The sequence below is a fragment of the Camarhynchus parvulus genome, chromosome 4A, assembly GCF_901933205.1.
Source record: "Camarhynchus parvulus chromosome 4A, STF_HiC, whole genome shotgun sequence".
NCBI lineage: Eukaryota > Metazoa > Chordata > Aves > Passeriformes > Thraupidae > Camarhynchus > Camarhynchus parvulus.
The window spans coordinates 9,919,434-9,933,604 of record NC_044600.1 but is presented as its reverse complement, the minus strand read 5'-3'; the positions used below and the strand labels follow the sequence as shown (position 1 = coordinate 9,933,604).

Sequence of the window (14,171 nt, the reverse complement as noted above, 5' to 3'; positions counted from 1 at the left end):
CATCTAGGAGGATTGCAGGAGAGGGGGATATAATTATATTTTCAGGTATAAAAATATATTAGGTATAAAGATAAGACTTCTTGAGAGAGAGGGGAGTGCTGAGAGTTCAGATGGCTGTAACAAACACATGGAAGAAGTCCTTATGTCATTAAATGCCCTACATGATCAAAACAATTTAGCGCTTTAATATGGATTTTAAAAAATATTCTGAAGACCGAATCAAATATTAAAAGTCTCAAATTGTGAAATCTGTTTACAGTAGAATGAAATAGTATTCTATTTGTAAAATGAGCTTACTGAAGATCACCTCTTCTAAAGGACATGATCAAAACTTAGATTCTGGCTCTTGTGTCCAGGTATTTTTCTCATTAATTCACCTTTACTGGAACTGAGACACTGGTGCATCTGTGGCTTTATGCCAAAGTGAAATCCAGTTTTATAAACAGAACCTGCTAGCAGTTACAGAAACAAATAATTTTCTGGCATGTAGAGCAGGTGCAGAAGGAGTAGTCAGCTGCTGATATACATTCTATAACAGCTCTTCTGAAGTCTGGGCTTCAGGGGGATGATCTACTGAGATTCTGTAAAAAAGCAGAGAAAGCTAAACAGAAGCCTTTACTGAAGGTCAGCAGTTTGGAGGGGCTTCACATTTGCAGGATTTTTTTGTCCTTTGAAGTTCATCTTGCAGGTAGTAAGTACTTATTGCACAGGACCTTTTTGATGTCTCCTCACTACTGAGTGTCTCTCTTGCACTGGAGCCAAGGCTTTTATTCACATTCTGCCAAACATGTAGCACCAGAGTTGACAAGCTGTGCTTACACAGAAGGTAGATAAGAATAAATTAAATTAGATCATTGGCTTCCTAGCAGATGGCAGGTTAATCCAGTTTACAGAGCGAGTTCTGAAAAAATTGCTTGTATTTTTGTGGATATTTACCTGAGTATGCGGTACAGTTGTGGGGACTGAGGTAGTCAGTCTGGAACTGTCAGTTTGTTTTGTTTAAATGTTGAACAAAATAAGTGACCTGGTCAGTTACTTCAGAGATAAAGACCCAAGCTTTTGTTCTGAACATGGCCCTACTGGTTTCAGTTACAGCAGTAATATGAAGCAACAGAAACCTGCCTCTGAGTGGGGAAAATCCCTTAGGCAGCATAAAGTTACACTCACTTTTCATCTCTTTGCTGAGAGATTCCATGAAAAAAATTTATTGAAAGGTTAGGTGATATAGGCCTTTAATATTTCTTTTTCTGCAACAGATCTGTTTTATACCTTTTTTTTTTTTTTTTTTTTTTTTACCTAAGAAGCATAATAATTTACCAAAGAAAAGCTCTGTACTATGACTAGGATCTTCTGTACTAGAGAGAGGTCATTTAAAATTACCCTGCACAGCTCCACTGTGTGGCCTGGCCAGGGCAGCATGGCTGAGGAAAACATTTAGGTTCATCATGATCCTATGGCATCCTCCAGTCTCTTCAAATCCACTGACTACAGACTCCTGCAAATTTAGCTTTTGCCATAACGTTCATAATGCATGTTAAAAAAAAAAAATCTGTGTCCACTTTTGTGTTAGAATTTTATCAGAGACTTTGAATTTAAAAGGGCTATCTAATAAAATATTAATGAAATGTAGGTATGGTAGTAATGTAAGCCCTATCTCCCCACATTATGTAAAGAGGATCAAATTTTGCCTTCAGATTAATTTTGCCTCCAGATCACCTCAGTGAAAGCAATGTGCAACTCTGGTCATGGCAACGTGCAACTCATAGATTGCACAGAGCAAAGTAATGATGTAATTATTTACAGGGGATTATACTGGGCCTTCAGCAAGCCAAGAAAGATCTTTTCAGATGAGTGCAGTTCATCCCAGCAGGGAGAATATTGCACTCAGCTGTCAGAGGAGAGGTTTGGTTAGGCCAGCTGATGGAAGTTAGGGTCTGATGCTCTTGCTGACTCACCACAGCTCCTCCTAACAGGAGTGTGAATTTTGCAATCATGCCAGCTAACAAGCTGTTTCATCTCCATTTGCCTGCTGGCCCTTGGGTACTGCCTGGAACTGTAGCAGCTCAGCAGTGATTTTACACACCCTACCAGTACCTGAAGTGTTTTAGGTGCTGCAAAATACAGGGTATGTGATTGCAGAATTTTTTGGAATGCCAGACAGGGAGAGCCAGCGTAGCTTTTGCTCCTTCTGTAATGTTAGTGTAGTCATCAAACTTCAAGGGCTGTTCTCTGTGAAGTTCAGCTGCATCATCTAATGCATCCTTAGCCGTAATGGTGGGTTTCATACTGCTAGTCAGCCCTCAAGGATGCTGCAGTCAAGGTGTTCAGAAGGTTGAGCTTGGAGGAAAGGGCAGAGACATTGATCAGAATGTGAATCTCCCTCCTTCTTACCCAGCCCAGTGCTAAGTTAGACAGAGTGATGGTATCATCTCCTATTTGTTTTATGAAGTAGGAGCTTACACCTGGGCATTACACATGGGAAATACAGCTGAGAACCTTCCAAATGGATTTATGCTGGGGGAAGTGACATTGTGGCCCACACTTGAATTGCACAGCATTTTCTGTGCCCCTTTTTGTAAAAGCCAGAAATCCACTAGAAAAAAAAATCAAAGGGCAAATAACTCAAAAGAGAAGTTCTTTTGAGCTTTTTAATGAAATTCAGTACATGCCTACTTATTTCTAAAGAGATTTGAGAGATGGAGATTTGAAAGTTTTATGTAATCTTATTTGGTGAAATAACTGTACACATGTTGTAGGAAAAAAGCTCCATAGGAATTTTGTATACCCTGGGTAAAAGAAAAGTATCACAGAAATGAAAAGGTTAGGGAGGGCTCTGTGTCTGCTAAATAAATATCTGTAGTTAACTTCTGAAAAAAGTATCTGTAGGAATTAATGCCTTCACTGGTTTTTCTGGTCTGGTTAGTCCCAGAGTGTCACCTGGATCTGAAGGTAGCTTCTCAATAGCTATAATTAATGTAATAAAAATTGGAATGGTTTTAAGATTGCAAGGTGACTGGGTTTCTGCAGTGTTAGAAGTCATTCAGATCAGTTTATGTAGATCTTATTTTCACAGCTATGTGCTTTGCTGTACAGCCCTCAGTGGTGCTCATTGTGTAGCCCAGCCCGATGTCCCATGTCAGCTCCTGGGGATGAGACATCCGAGCTGGCAGAGCCCATCCTCTGTGCCACGCACTTGGTGTTTCCAGGGAGGAAGCTGGCTGTCAAACATAGATACAGATTGTTTTGCAGCTTGCCAAGCTTTGGCACAAGCTGTAAAAACAACAGCGCTTCCCTAACCTGAGGGAAGACAAAGCCAGTAAAGGACTGGAATGGTTGAGTGGATGATAATGTGAGCAGAGTGCGATGTGACCAAGGCATGCACCAAGGAAAAGGTGCAGCACATGTTCAGCCCTGGCTTTGTCACCTATCCTCTGCAGCATGTGCAAATGCTGTCCTAGGAAATGAACAATAACAACAATGGGAGTAGTGTAAGAAAGAAACAATATCATATTCAGGATTCCATAACCACTAAAAGCTTATTATTGATGTGGGCAGTTGTGTTTTGCTTCCAGTGATCTGTTTCAAGTGCTTATATAATTATTTGCATTAGTATAAATGAAATGTGCATTCATTAGCTATCAGTCTCATTGAACTGTGTTCCCTTTTTTCTGTTAATGACTCTTTAAATAATAATAACATCCAGAAGCTCAAGTCAGGAGTAAGAGCACTTACTCTAGAGATGTCAAGGCTGCTTTTTGTTGTACGTGGCAGTGATCTGTCTCACATTAAGAATCTCAAAACTCAGACCTTGACTGTGTGATCTGACTGCAAGACCCTTTTCAAAGTATTATCATGGTCCCTTGGTGATTTCAAGACCATAGAATAATAAGCAATCCAGGCTTGAGACCTCACCATTGACACCAGAAAGCTTAGAAGTACACTTCTAATACTTCTGGGGAGTGGGTATGTGCTGCCCAGTCTCCAGAGTCCAGATCTGATGGGGAGTCAGTGGTTTGAGATGCAGTAAATTTCTCTCAAATACCGTCACCTCACTAATTCAGTAGTAATGCTCTCATTTGCTTGATTTGGATCACGTATCTGTAGTTGGGTGACCCTGGAGTGCACAGATCTGGAATTAATGACTGTAGTTTGGCAGCTTTGCATTCTTGTGGTAGTGTTCCCAAGCCCTTGACAGGAATCCATTCAAGGCTTGGGATTTTGTTGAATTTTTATAATTTAACTTTTCAGTGTGTAAGGGGGACTTGTGACCAAACACACGGGAAATGGACTCCAAGTTTTCTGGTTGTATTGAGATATTTTCCTTGAAGTATGTACAAGTGCAGAATAAAACCATGTACTTTCTTAATGCAAGACCTATTCTAGATCATACTTATTTCTCCTGGGAGTCTCTGAGGTTCCTACATGGTTCAGGAAGAGCAAATATATATTGCCTTTTAGGCTCCCACTGTGGGCAGATCCTACTCAGTGCAATTTGCTGCATGTGGCTAAAGAGCTGCTGCTCAGGCTTTGCTCTTCATGTGACAATTTCAGCTCCTCAGTGGGGATCATCCTCAATCCATATTTTAATGGGTCATCAGTCCTCCCTGCTGAGCTGCTTCAATGCTAAGGCAACCTCTTCCTTGGAATAATTTGCCCTTCTCACTAAGACCTAAGCAATTGTCTAGACTAACTGCAGTACTGTCATGTTGTACTAAAATAAGATCCTCTGTTGCTGTCTTTCTCCTACCATCCTTCAAGGCCTCAGATCAGAAACAAAGAAGGGAAAGCAGAAAACATGAATGGCTCTGCAGACAAAGTAGAGTAGGCAGCCTCTGCATATGGCAATAAAGATAGTTTATAACTTCTAAAAAGGATTATTTAGTCATTTTCCTTGTACATATAACAACTGTATTTCTGCCCATTTGTGTTGTTAAGTAATTGCATATATTTTAGATGTAGTCAGCTTTTTATCTGCAGTGCAGTTCTAGAGTAAGTCTGATTAAGTAAGTAACCAGTAAGTAAGAGTAAGTTTTTGCTAATGTTTAACCTAAATGAAAGGATTTCAGAGTGCAGTGGGCAGAGTTTCACATCAAACTGGATTGGAAAGGTGAGGTGTTTTAGTTGGTGTCATTGTTTTTGTCAACAAAATCTGAGATCTTTAGCAGTCCAAAGCTGAGGGACAACACTGATATAGCATTAGAATCTATCACACAATACTGAATTTATTCAACTGTTATCCTTTTAAGTACGAGTAATTCCATTAATTGCTGCAGAAATGCATCACCCTGACCTGGCTGAGCTCCAGAAGAAAGTGTGGAAACTAATTAAACATTGAGTTTTAAGGTAAAATGGTAAATTGCTCATTAGCCCCCTTGAAATTCTGATTTATTACAAACAGAATAAAGTAATACTTGACTTTGCAGAAACTGGGTCATAGCATTCCTTCGTTGTCTCACTGAAGGTGCTGTAGTTTAGACACCAATTAATTGGTCTTCATTTTTTTGCAGCAGTACACTTGTTTGGTTTAACCTGGCAACTACAGCCTGTGGAAGGGCAGCTCTATGAAAATGGAGTTAGCAAAGGAAATAAAGGAACAGAATCCATGGATACTACTTACTCACCAATCGGAGGAAAAGCTTCAGACAAAACGGAAAAAAAAGGTAAGTGTAAATGAGGAGGCAGATGATGAATAGTTAAACATTACTACTCTTTAAATCCTGTATTTTCTACATTTTGACATTATTTTGAATTCAGGGTCTGTCTTCTTTAGTATAATTTTAAAACAGGTATGAAAAGCCCATAACCAGATAGGTTTCTTTAGCAGAACTCTCACTGAAATTAGCACTCAGCCCATTAGAAAAGGAAGGTTCAGTAGCACAGTGAGAGAAGAGATGAGAGTGTTTGGCTTCTGTCTTAAGACAAGGAAGGGGAGACCATATTTGCTTTGTTCCCTCTTGTGCAGAGGGCTTGACACTGTGCCTGTCTTGCAGACCAAAGTCAGTCTCAGGCAAAGGGAACTTCTTTGTATTGACAGGTCAGAAGTGCAGAGTAGAAATCTTAATGCTTTTCAAGGCATCCAGTTCTTGAAGGTGTAAGCTAAAGCTAAAGCACAGCATCCTGTCACATCCCAGCTGACCCAGTCACAGTGAATCAGCTCCCAGGAATCCCCCACAGCTCTCACAAAATGCCTGAGCCAGCTGAGTGTGGCAGCTCCCAGGTGCCAGGAGCACAGCCCTGCTCTGCCCTCCCACCTCCCTCTGCAGCTCGCTGTGTCCCTGTGCCCGCTGCAGAGATTGTCACCTGCACAACCTGGCCACATCAGTCCTTCATGGCCGCTGAAAATGGCTTTGTTAAAGAATGCAAATCATCTTCTGCCAAGGAAGAGGCTGAACCAGAGCTCTTGAAATGCCTGAGCTAGGATAGGAAAGGAGTGGGCTGTGCAGCCAGGGTGTGAAACAGAGAGAAGGATCTGTCTGAGATGTGCAATTCCTTCCTCTTAAGTCCTGTCATTTGATGTTTTTCTTGTTTGATCACCTGCTCCAGTACTAGTCACGTGCTCTGGCCCGTGCTTCCCATCAACCATCATGACAATGCTTTCTGACCATAAAAAGAAAATGGCCTTCCCATTTCTTTTTATGGTACACAGAAGAAGTGGATAAATCAGATCAGATCAAAGTGAATGGGAGTGGAATATGAAACCTAATCTTTCCAGTTGTTAGGAGAAAAGTAAAATTGTACTGGTAGCTCTGCAGTGATAGGAGACTTACAGAGCTTTCAAATTTTAGAGCAGAGCAGGGATCTGATTTTGTGTGTTCTGGGTAAGATCCATGGCTGAAAATAGGCAGCAAAGTGGAACACTGTGGTACCAGTCCCTCCAGGAGGAAGATTGCACCACACATCAATAATCTTGCAAATCAGTGTGGCACAACTAGATAGAGATCATATTAGATAAATGAACAACAGAAATACATGTAAGGAGACAATGATGTTGTTTTCCATTATTTCATCCCTTAGAATGGATTTGTAGTAAGTTGTAGAAAATGTTTTATACACTTTTGTATTTTTGTCCTGTGCACCATGGAAAATACCTCAAACAGTTCTCCTCAACTGTGTTAAATCACTTTGTCAATGTATTACAGATTTAATAAAAGCTTTTCCAATGCATTTGGCTTCCAAAGAAGGATGTGTAGAAAAACATGAAAAACATCAGAAATCTTGGAAGTTAGATAGTTGGAATAGAGAAAAGAATATGCAAGTCAATAAAGACTCAGTGTAGTAGGTAAAAATGCAATTCCCTGCCTTGCCCCTGGGAATCTCAGTTTTTAGTGTAGCTACACAACTCCCCCACAGCACTAAAGAACAGAGTCCTGTGCTAGCAGCAGAGCCATTTCACCAAGGGCTTATCCAGCAGTTTCAGAGTTCAGTCAGGAACAGGTCTGCACTGCTGTCTCACTTGTCCCCTTTCACATTTTGGGGGTAACATGTAATCCAGAGTTTAAGATAGCAAGGAGTATACACTTGGGAAAAGACAAGGCAAATCATGTGGAATTAGTACATGCATAGTCTGACTCTGGCTAGTCTTTGCTCATTTTCTTTATCTCCTTCACTTTTAATATATATCAGTAATTTTATTCCCAATCCTCCTAACAAATTCTCCATCTAGAAGTGATGAAAAGGAGGACTTGGAAACAGGCAACTGCTTCCCCTACAGCAGGAACCATAGGAAGTTGATGCTTTGGCTGTTAACTTGAAGCCTGTGATGTAATTTCACTGGAATAAATAACTGCTGTCAGATACTGGTGACCTCACATTTTCCCAACTCAATGCAGCAGCACAGAATGCTTTTTCAGACTTTGAAAGCATATATATTAAACTAGTCTTTTCATGAAAATCAAGTTTTTAAACCAGGAAGTCAGATTTCTTCAAGAAGTCACCTTATAACACACTGACCCACAGCTATGAGTTAACACAAGTTAACATTTTAATATGTAGTAATGTGATTAAAAAGTCAGGTATCCTATTGATGCTGGTATTTATCAGGGGAGTACAAGGAAATTGATTGTTTCAGGATCAGTAGTAATAAGCATGTGGGTATATTCTTGTGGAGGTAATTGGCCCCACGCTGTTCAGAGTTTTTCTTTCTTGAAGCCAAGAGAACGCTGTGATTAGGAATCTATCTTCTGTTTTAGACTTCTGAGGAAACTGTGCTTAGAAAGCATAGGGGAGAATTAATACCCCAGTTGGCAAGATTGGAGCTGTACCAGGAATTGAATATAGATAATTAAATGATACTTTGTCATACCAAAAAAAAATGTTTTTACAAGGGCAGAATTGTTTTGCAGTGCTGTAACTTTCAAAGCTTATTTTGGACTTTTTCAAGAAAGGACAAGAAAGTACACAAGCATAGTCTGTGAGGAGCATATTTTCAGGTGCCTTTTTTGTACAGCCAAATACCTGCTTAGTTCAACTAAACACAGAAACAAAGCTAAATTATTTTTCTGTAAAGAAAGCAGAGTGGCGCAGTGAAGATGAAAATATGCATTTCAGACATGACTCCTACAAAGGCCTTTCCATGCTCTGTGGTTGTGTGAAAAATCAGTATTTGAAAGGTGGGGATTCTGTGGCTGCATCCTATCAGTAGGGGCAGATAGTATGTGTGTTTTACTGTTAGCATTGTGAATAGCAGCCTGCGCTTCTTTCCCAGGGGATGAGATATATGTACATATAAGTGCCTCTGGGTTTTTTTAAGCTTATATTAAATTATTGCTAAAGCAAAGGTATTCAGCCGAATGTGGAAAAACTCCCAAGGTACATCGCAACACTAATATGATATTCAGCATAATTTGATAATATCAATTAATAAGAATTCAGCCAGACTGACAACATAACACTTTTTCCTTTCAACAAGGAAACAGACCTTCTCACTCCAAAATACAAGAAGTAGTTACTGTATGTTAAAGACCTTGAACACTGACCAGTAATGCCTTTAGCTTCAAAAATTATACTGTATCCTTAACTTTTTGCTTAGTGCTCTACTGTCTTGTAATTGAATCATATTAATTACCATGTGTCAATATCATCAAAAAAACCATAGTGTTTTACTTAACCCAGGGTAATTGCTTGAAAAGAATCATTAAGATGCAATATCTCTAGAGTATTGGAAATAGGGGAGAAGGTTTTTAAATTTACATAAGCCAAGTAGGATCTATTATGGGTTGGGGTGGAAGGGGATCCACTTTCATTGTACAACAGAGAAAGTTTAATTCTCTTTTCAAAACTCAACGTTCAAAATTTTTTCTATGAAGCAAGTTGGGCAGAAGTAGTCTCACCTTGAACATTGTTCAAGTAGCAATTTGGAAATATTTTAACTCAGAAATTAAGTGGTGTATTTTTAGAGTACTATATTACAAGATCCTACTCTAAAAATAGATGTATTTACATGGTGAGGTGTTATAAGTTAGTCCCTCATTCTTGCTGTGGGTTTGATGACACAAAGCAGCTGTAAAGCTGGAAGATCTGGTGCCCTGAGAATTGCTCCTGCCTTGTAAATTAAATCTCTATTCATTAAGAATGCTAAGTACTTCCTACGCTAGTTAAAGCCTATGTGAGGTCCCACAGAGGGTCTTTGTTATTAACACACTCAGGCAAAAGCTGGCCCTAGCTTTGCTACTGCTGTTTTCATTTCCAGGGGTGATTTATAAAATTTCATGTACATTATGTTGGTTTAGATATTTATATCCATGTATTGTAAAAGATGAGGCTCCAGTCACTTTGCTTCTGGTTATTTTTCATTGTGATTTTGGAATGAAATGAAACATAGATGGGTATGGCTGCTGAATTCAATCTTCTCTTGACTTGTCCTCTAATGCCACACACTATCCTGCTTTTACTTTAGTTCAGAGTATGGAAATGTCAAGAGAGCTTTACAAACCTTTCAGTGGAATTAGCTCAAATGTTAGCAGGATTGGGTCAGGATTTGCAGCATGTCACAATGCTGATCACAGACAGGCAGTAAAAAACATAAAGATTGCATATGAGCCAGCAAAGAAAGCCAGCTCCAATTTAGTTTGGCAAAGTCTTCCTTATGCATTCAATTTCCCTTTGTGTTTCAGCACTCTCACACATGTGTGAAGGTACACATTGTAGATGTCTGCAAATTTATTGTCCAGCATTATGAAATTATCGTAGTTTTATCTTCAGAGTGCCTTTCCCTGTCCTCATGCCCCCATGGTGCTTTCATGAAGACCAAGCCAGAACAGATGTTCTTTACTCCTTCAGGACTAGATTAACACTGCCATAATAAAACCATTAGGAATGGTGATTAATAGAAATCCAGGCCTTGGACAGGGGCTCTGAACTACCAGGTTTAATGGATTTTCTGTCCTCACTGGGGGACCATTTGTGTAGCTTCTGCAATGCCCCTTCAGGAGCAGTCAGAAATCTGTGCCAGAGGAAGAAATTCCCACTGTCCTCGCTCTGTGTTTTCACAGTTAAATGTGTTTTGGTTGCATAGTTGATGGGCAAAGACCATGGTTTACACAGCAGCAGTTCCACCTTTTCATAATCAGTAAAGTGTTCATAATCAGCAAAAATCATGACAAAAATACACCGTGACACTTGCTGTTGGAAATATGTTGTTAATGTTTGTTTGTTTTCTGACTTGTTGAATAAAAAATGCAGTAATCAGTGTTAGAAGTTGACTTTTGTATAGTCCAATATATCTAAGGCATGTTTATACCTTGTAACTTTCTTCTGTAAATACTCAACTGGCTATTTGTTTGTTTCTGGAAAATCAGTGTTTCAGAAGGGCCGGGCCATAGACACGGGAGAAGTGGAGATTGGAGCACAGGTTATGCAGACCATCCCACCTGGTTTATTCTGGCGCTTCCAAATTACCATACATCACCCCGTGTACCTGAAATTCAACATTTCACTGGCAAAGGATTCTCTGCTGGGAATTTATGGCAGAAGAAACATCCCACCTACTCACACTCAGGTAATTGGAAATGATGCTGATTCTATCACACTTATATTTTCAATCAGCAGTGGACAGGAGTGTTCACAACAGGCTTTCAAAGCAGAGAGGGAGGAAAGGACTGGCTGTAACCTGTCTGGTTATCCATTTCTTTTGCTGAGCTCTGGCAGTCCCTCAAACCATGCTCTCTCAGAGCACAGTGTCATAGCAGACAGGTCAGCAGCTGTGACCTCAGGGATGTGACTGTCTGGGAGGCTGAACAGGTACACACTGTCCTGCTGCATAGATCCAGTGTCTTCTATGCAAGGGATGAAATTCCAGTTCACTTGAAAATGCTTGAGTTTTTTTATGATTCCCTTAAAACAAATAGATTGTACAGTCAGTCTAAAGAGTTAATAGAAAAGAAAAAACCTGTCTCTGATTTCTAAGATCAAAATAATTTTTGAGTGCATACTCCTGGGGATTTTGCAAGAGAAAATCTAGCTAAACAGTCACATGCAATATTGCTGGTCACATTCAACTTTTTTGTTTAGGCTTAATGTATTTAACATATGAAGCTGTCATTTTTATGGATAGTAAATTTTTCATCTTTCTTTATAGCAGGATCACACTGCACAGAGTGTGATAAACATACATGGAATCATGGAAGGTCTATAATGGACCACTGGAGATCATCTACTCTAACCTCAAAAAATTTTTACTAGAGTTTTGATATTAGAAATAAGCACTTTCAGCTGTCACTGACTTTAATTGAAGCTGGATCTGCTGTTGAGCTGACTATGAACTTATAACTGAAAATCAGAAGGCCTAAAAAACCTAGAGAAATATTTGTATTTCTTGAACAGGGCTTCATAGCAATCTCTGGTGCTTTGAGGTTAACAGGCATTGAAGTTGTCAGCACCCACCTGGTATTAAGAACTTTCCTGTAATAAAAGATATACTTATTTGCATTAGTAAAATTAAATATAAAGAAAAAGTATATTGAGGATTTGATATCTGATAGTGATATCAAGGGGATTAAGCATTTAAAAATCTGATAAAGAACTACAGGTTTTTAATCTGCTCTTGGCATTTGAGATGAATAGCTGCATAGCACAGACACTACACCTGGGGAATTTTGGAATTATTCCCATTGAAGAGATGTAATTTTTGGACTGAATCTGCTGTATCTAGTGCAGCAAATCTGATTTTACCCTGCCATAGCAAACAGCTATGCCAGTTTTGATGCCACATTTCTGAACTATGATAGTGCTTTTTATATGTAAACTTAAGCCAAATTGACGAGGTTATGCAATTGCTGTCTGCATTGGTGAATACTTAGGCAATTCCTCTTAAGATTTCAACTGTTAATTCATGTTTGAAGGAGACATGCAGAGTAGATTCATGAATATTTGCTAGGTGGTTAATTTTTGCTCATTATTATTTCAGTTTGATTTTGTAAAACTGATGGATGGAAAACAGTTAATTAAACAGGAACCAAAAAACTCAGAGGAGCCTCAGCAAGCTCCCAGGAACCTGATCTTGACTTCACTGCAAGAGACAGGTTTCATCGAGTACATGGATCAAGGAGCTTGGCATATGGCATTCTACAATGATGGAAAGAAAGTAGAGCAAGTGTTTGTACTAACTACAGCTATTGGTAAGAAAAATCACTATAAAATTATTATTATTATGATTATTACATTGCAAAGATGTATTTGATGTATTCCAGCTCATCTTAAGTATTCTCTTAAATATGTTTTATTTCAGCTTAGTTTAATTAACCTCAGTAGAGTAACATCGTGTTAAGTCAATATTAGACAAATAGCAATATTTGTATATTACAGATGGATGTTATCAAATTAAGTGTGAAGTTTTCATGTGTTAAGATTTTTATATGATAGCTTAAATGCTTGAATGATTTCTGGTGTTATCTTTTTCCAAGTAAAAGAGATTATATCTGCCCTCTCTACTTATGTGGGCCATAAATCCTACAAAAATTACCCAGGCTTTAAGTCTTTATTTCCAGTGTTTTAGTCAGCTGTAATTTAGAAAATCTTTTGTGGATTTGTTTGTGAGTGTTGTTTGATGGATGGATGCTGGTTTTTTATGCAGTTACTCAAATGCACCATTTTGTTTGGAATACAGAGGACAAATACAGGAGTCAGTGTCCTGGTTGCATATGAGATTCCTCCTGCCTTTTTAACATGCATAGGTGGGCAAGTGTTTGCAGATGTAGGTGTTGTGAGTGAGCAGTCCTCACACATAGGGCCTTTTTGGAATTTAAATTTAGGTGAAGTGTTGTATTTATGACAGTCTCAGTTTGCTGCAAGACTTTAACCACTATACCCTTTAGTTAACCTGTTCTACCATATGTTGAGCAAGATGTCTTTACTAGTAATGGACGTGCCATCTGCTCTTGAGAGCAAGTGGATACTATTTTTACTGTGTGGTAAACACCTTGCAGAGCAGGACAGTATGATTCAAATATCCAGATTCTGAAGGACTTGCATAGAAGAAAAAAATCAGAATTTGAGATAGGGTTGTAATGACTGGTTCTGGTGTAAAATTTCATATTTGCTCTGTTCAAAAAAGTTGAACTTATACAAGAAAATAGGCCATTATTCAATTCCATCTGAGAAAATAAGAGTCAAGTAATTTATGAAGCATCTTTGAAGATGCTCTACAAAGACCATAAAACCTGTCCAAACTCCATCCCAGCCCAGTGTCCGAATTCCTGATCCCTTGTTTATTTTTATTGTAAGACAGCAGGGTTTATACAGGAGGGTTTAAATAATATTTCATTTAGTAGCATAATGTCTACTCCTCTCCTTCCCCCACACCCCCACCCCCAAAATGAAATTAGTTGCTAGACTTTATTTCATGTTGCATTGGGTTAAAATGTTGTCCATCTCTTCTGTGGCCAATAAGCAGAAGAGACTATGAAAGGGGGAAGCTTGTGAGACACAGTGTAGGCAGGAATCCTTGTGCTTCATCTTCAAAATGCCTGCAAGAAGATATTTTTGGGAAGAAGTCTGTTCATGCTGCTGCAAGGCTCTACAGCTTGTGCATTTGAGCATACTGCCAGCTATTGTGTTTTCATAACCTGTGTATCATCTTCTCCTGGTTTTCTGTGCATCATAACTTGATTGTTTCTTCTTTTCCACAAAAAAAATCTATATTGTTGATATATATATATCAAGGATATCTATATCTA

At 38.9% G+C, this 14,171-nt stretch overlaps 1 protein-coding gene across 6 annotated transcripts in view; it reads left to right on the top strand.

Moving 5' to 3' along the window:
• The window catches only part of TENM1 (teneurin transmembrane protein 1), a 469,105-nt gene that overhangs the window by 330,745 nt on the left and 124,189 nt on the right, over nt 1-14,171 (top strand). For 5 of the 6 annotated variants that reach the window (XM_030967968.1, XM_030967972.1, XM_030967971.1 and 2 more), the window contains 3 exons: nt 5,508-5,660; nt 10,797-10,996; nt 12,404-12,614. In XM_030967968.1, the coding sequence (XP_030823828.1) occupies nt 5,508-5,660; nt 10,797-10,996; nt 12,404-12,614 (564 nt within the window). The remainder of the gene's footprint in view (nt 1-5,507; nt 5,661-10,796; nt 10,997-12,403; nt 12,615-14,171) is intronic. The other variant, XM_030967969.1, reaches the window with a different exon arrangement.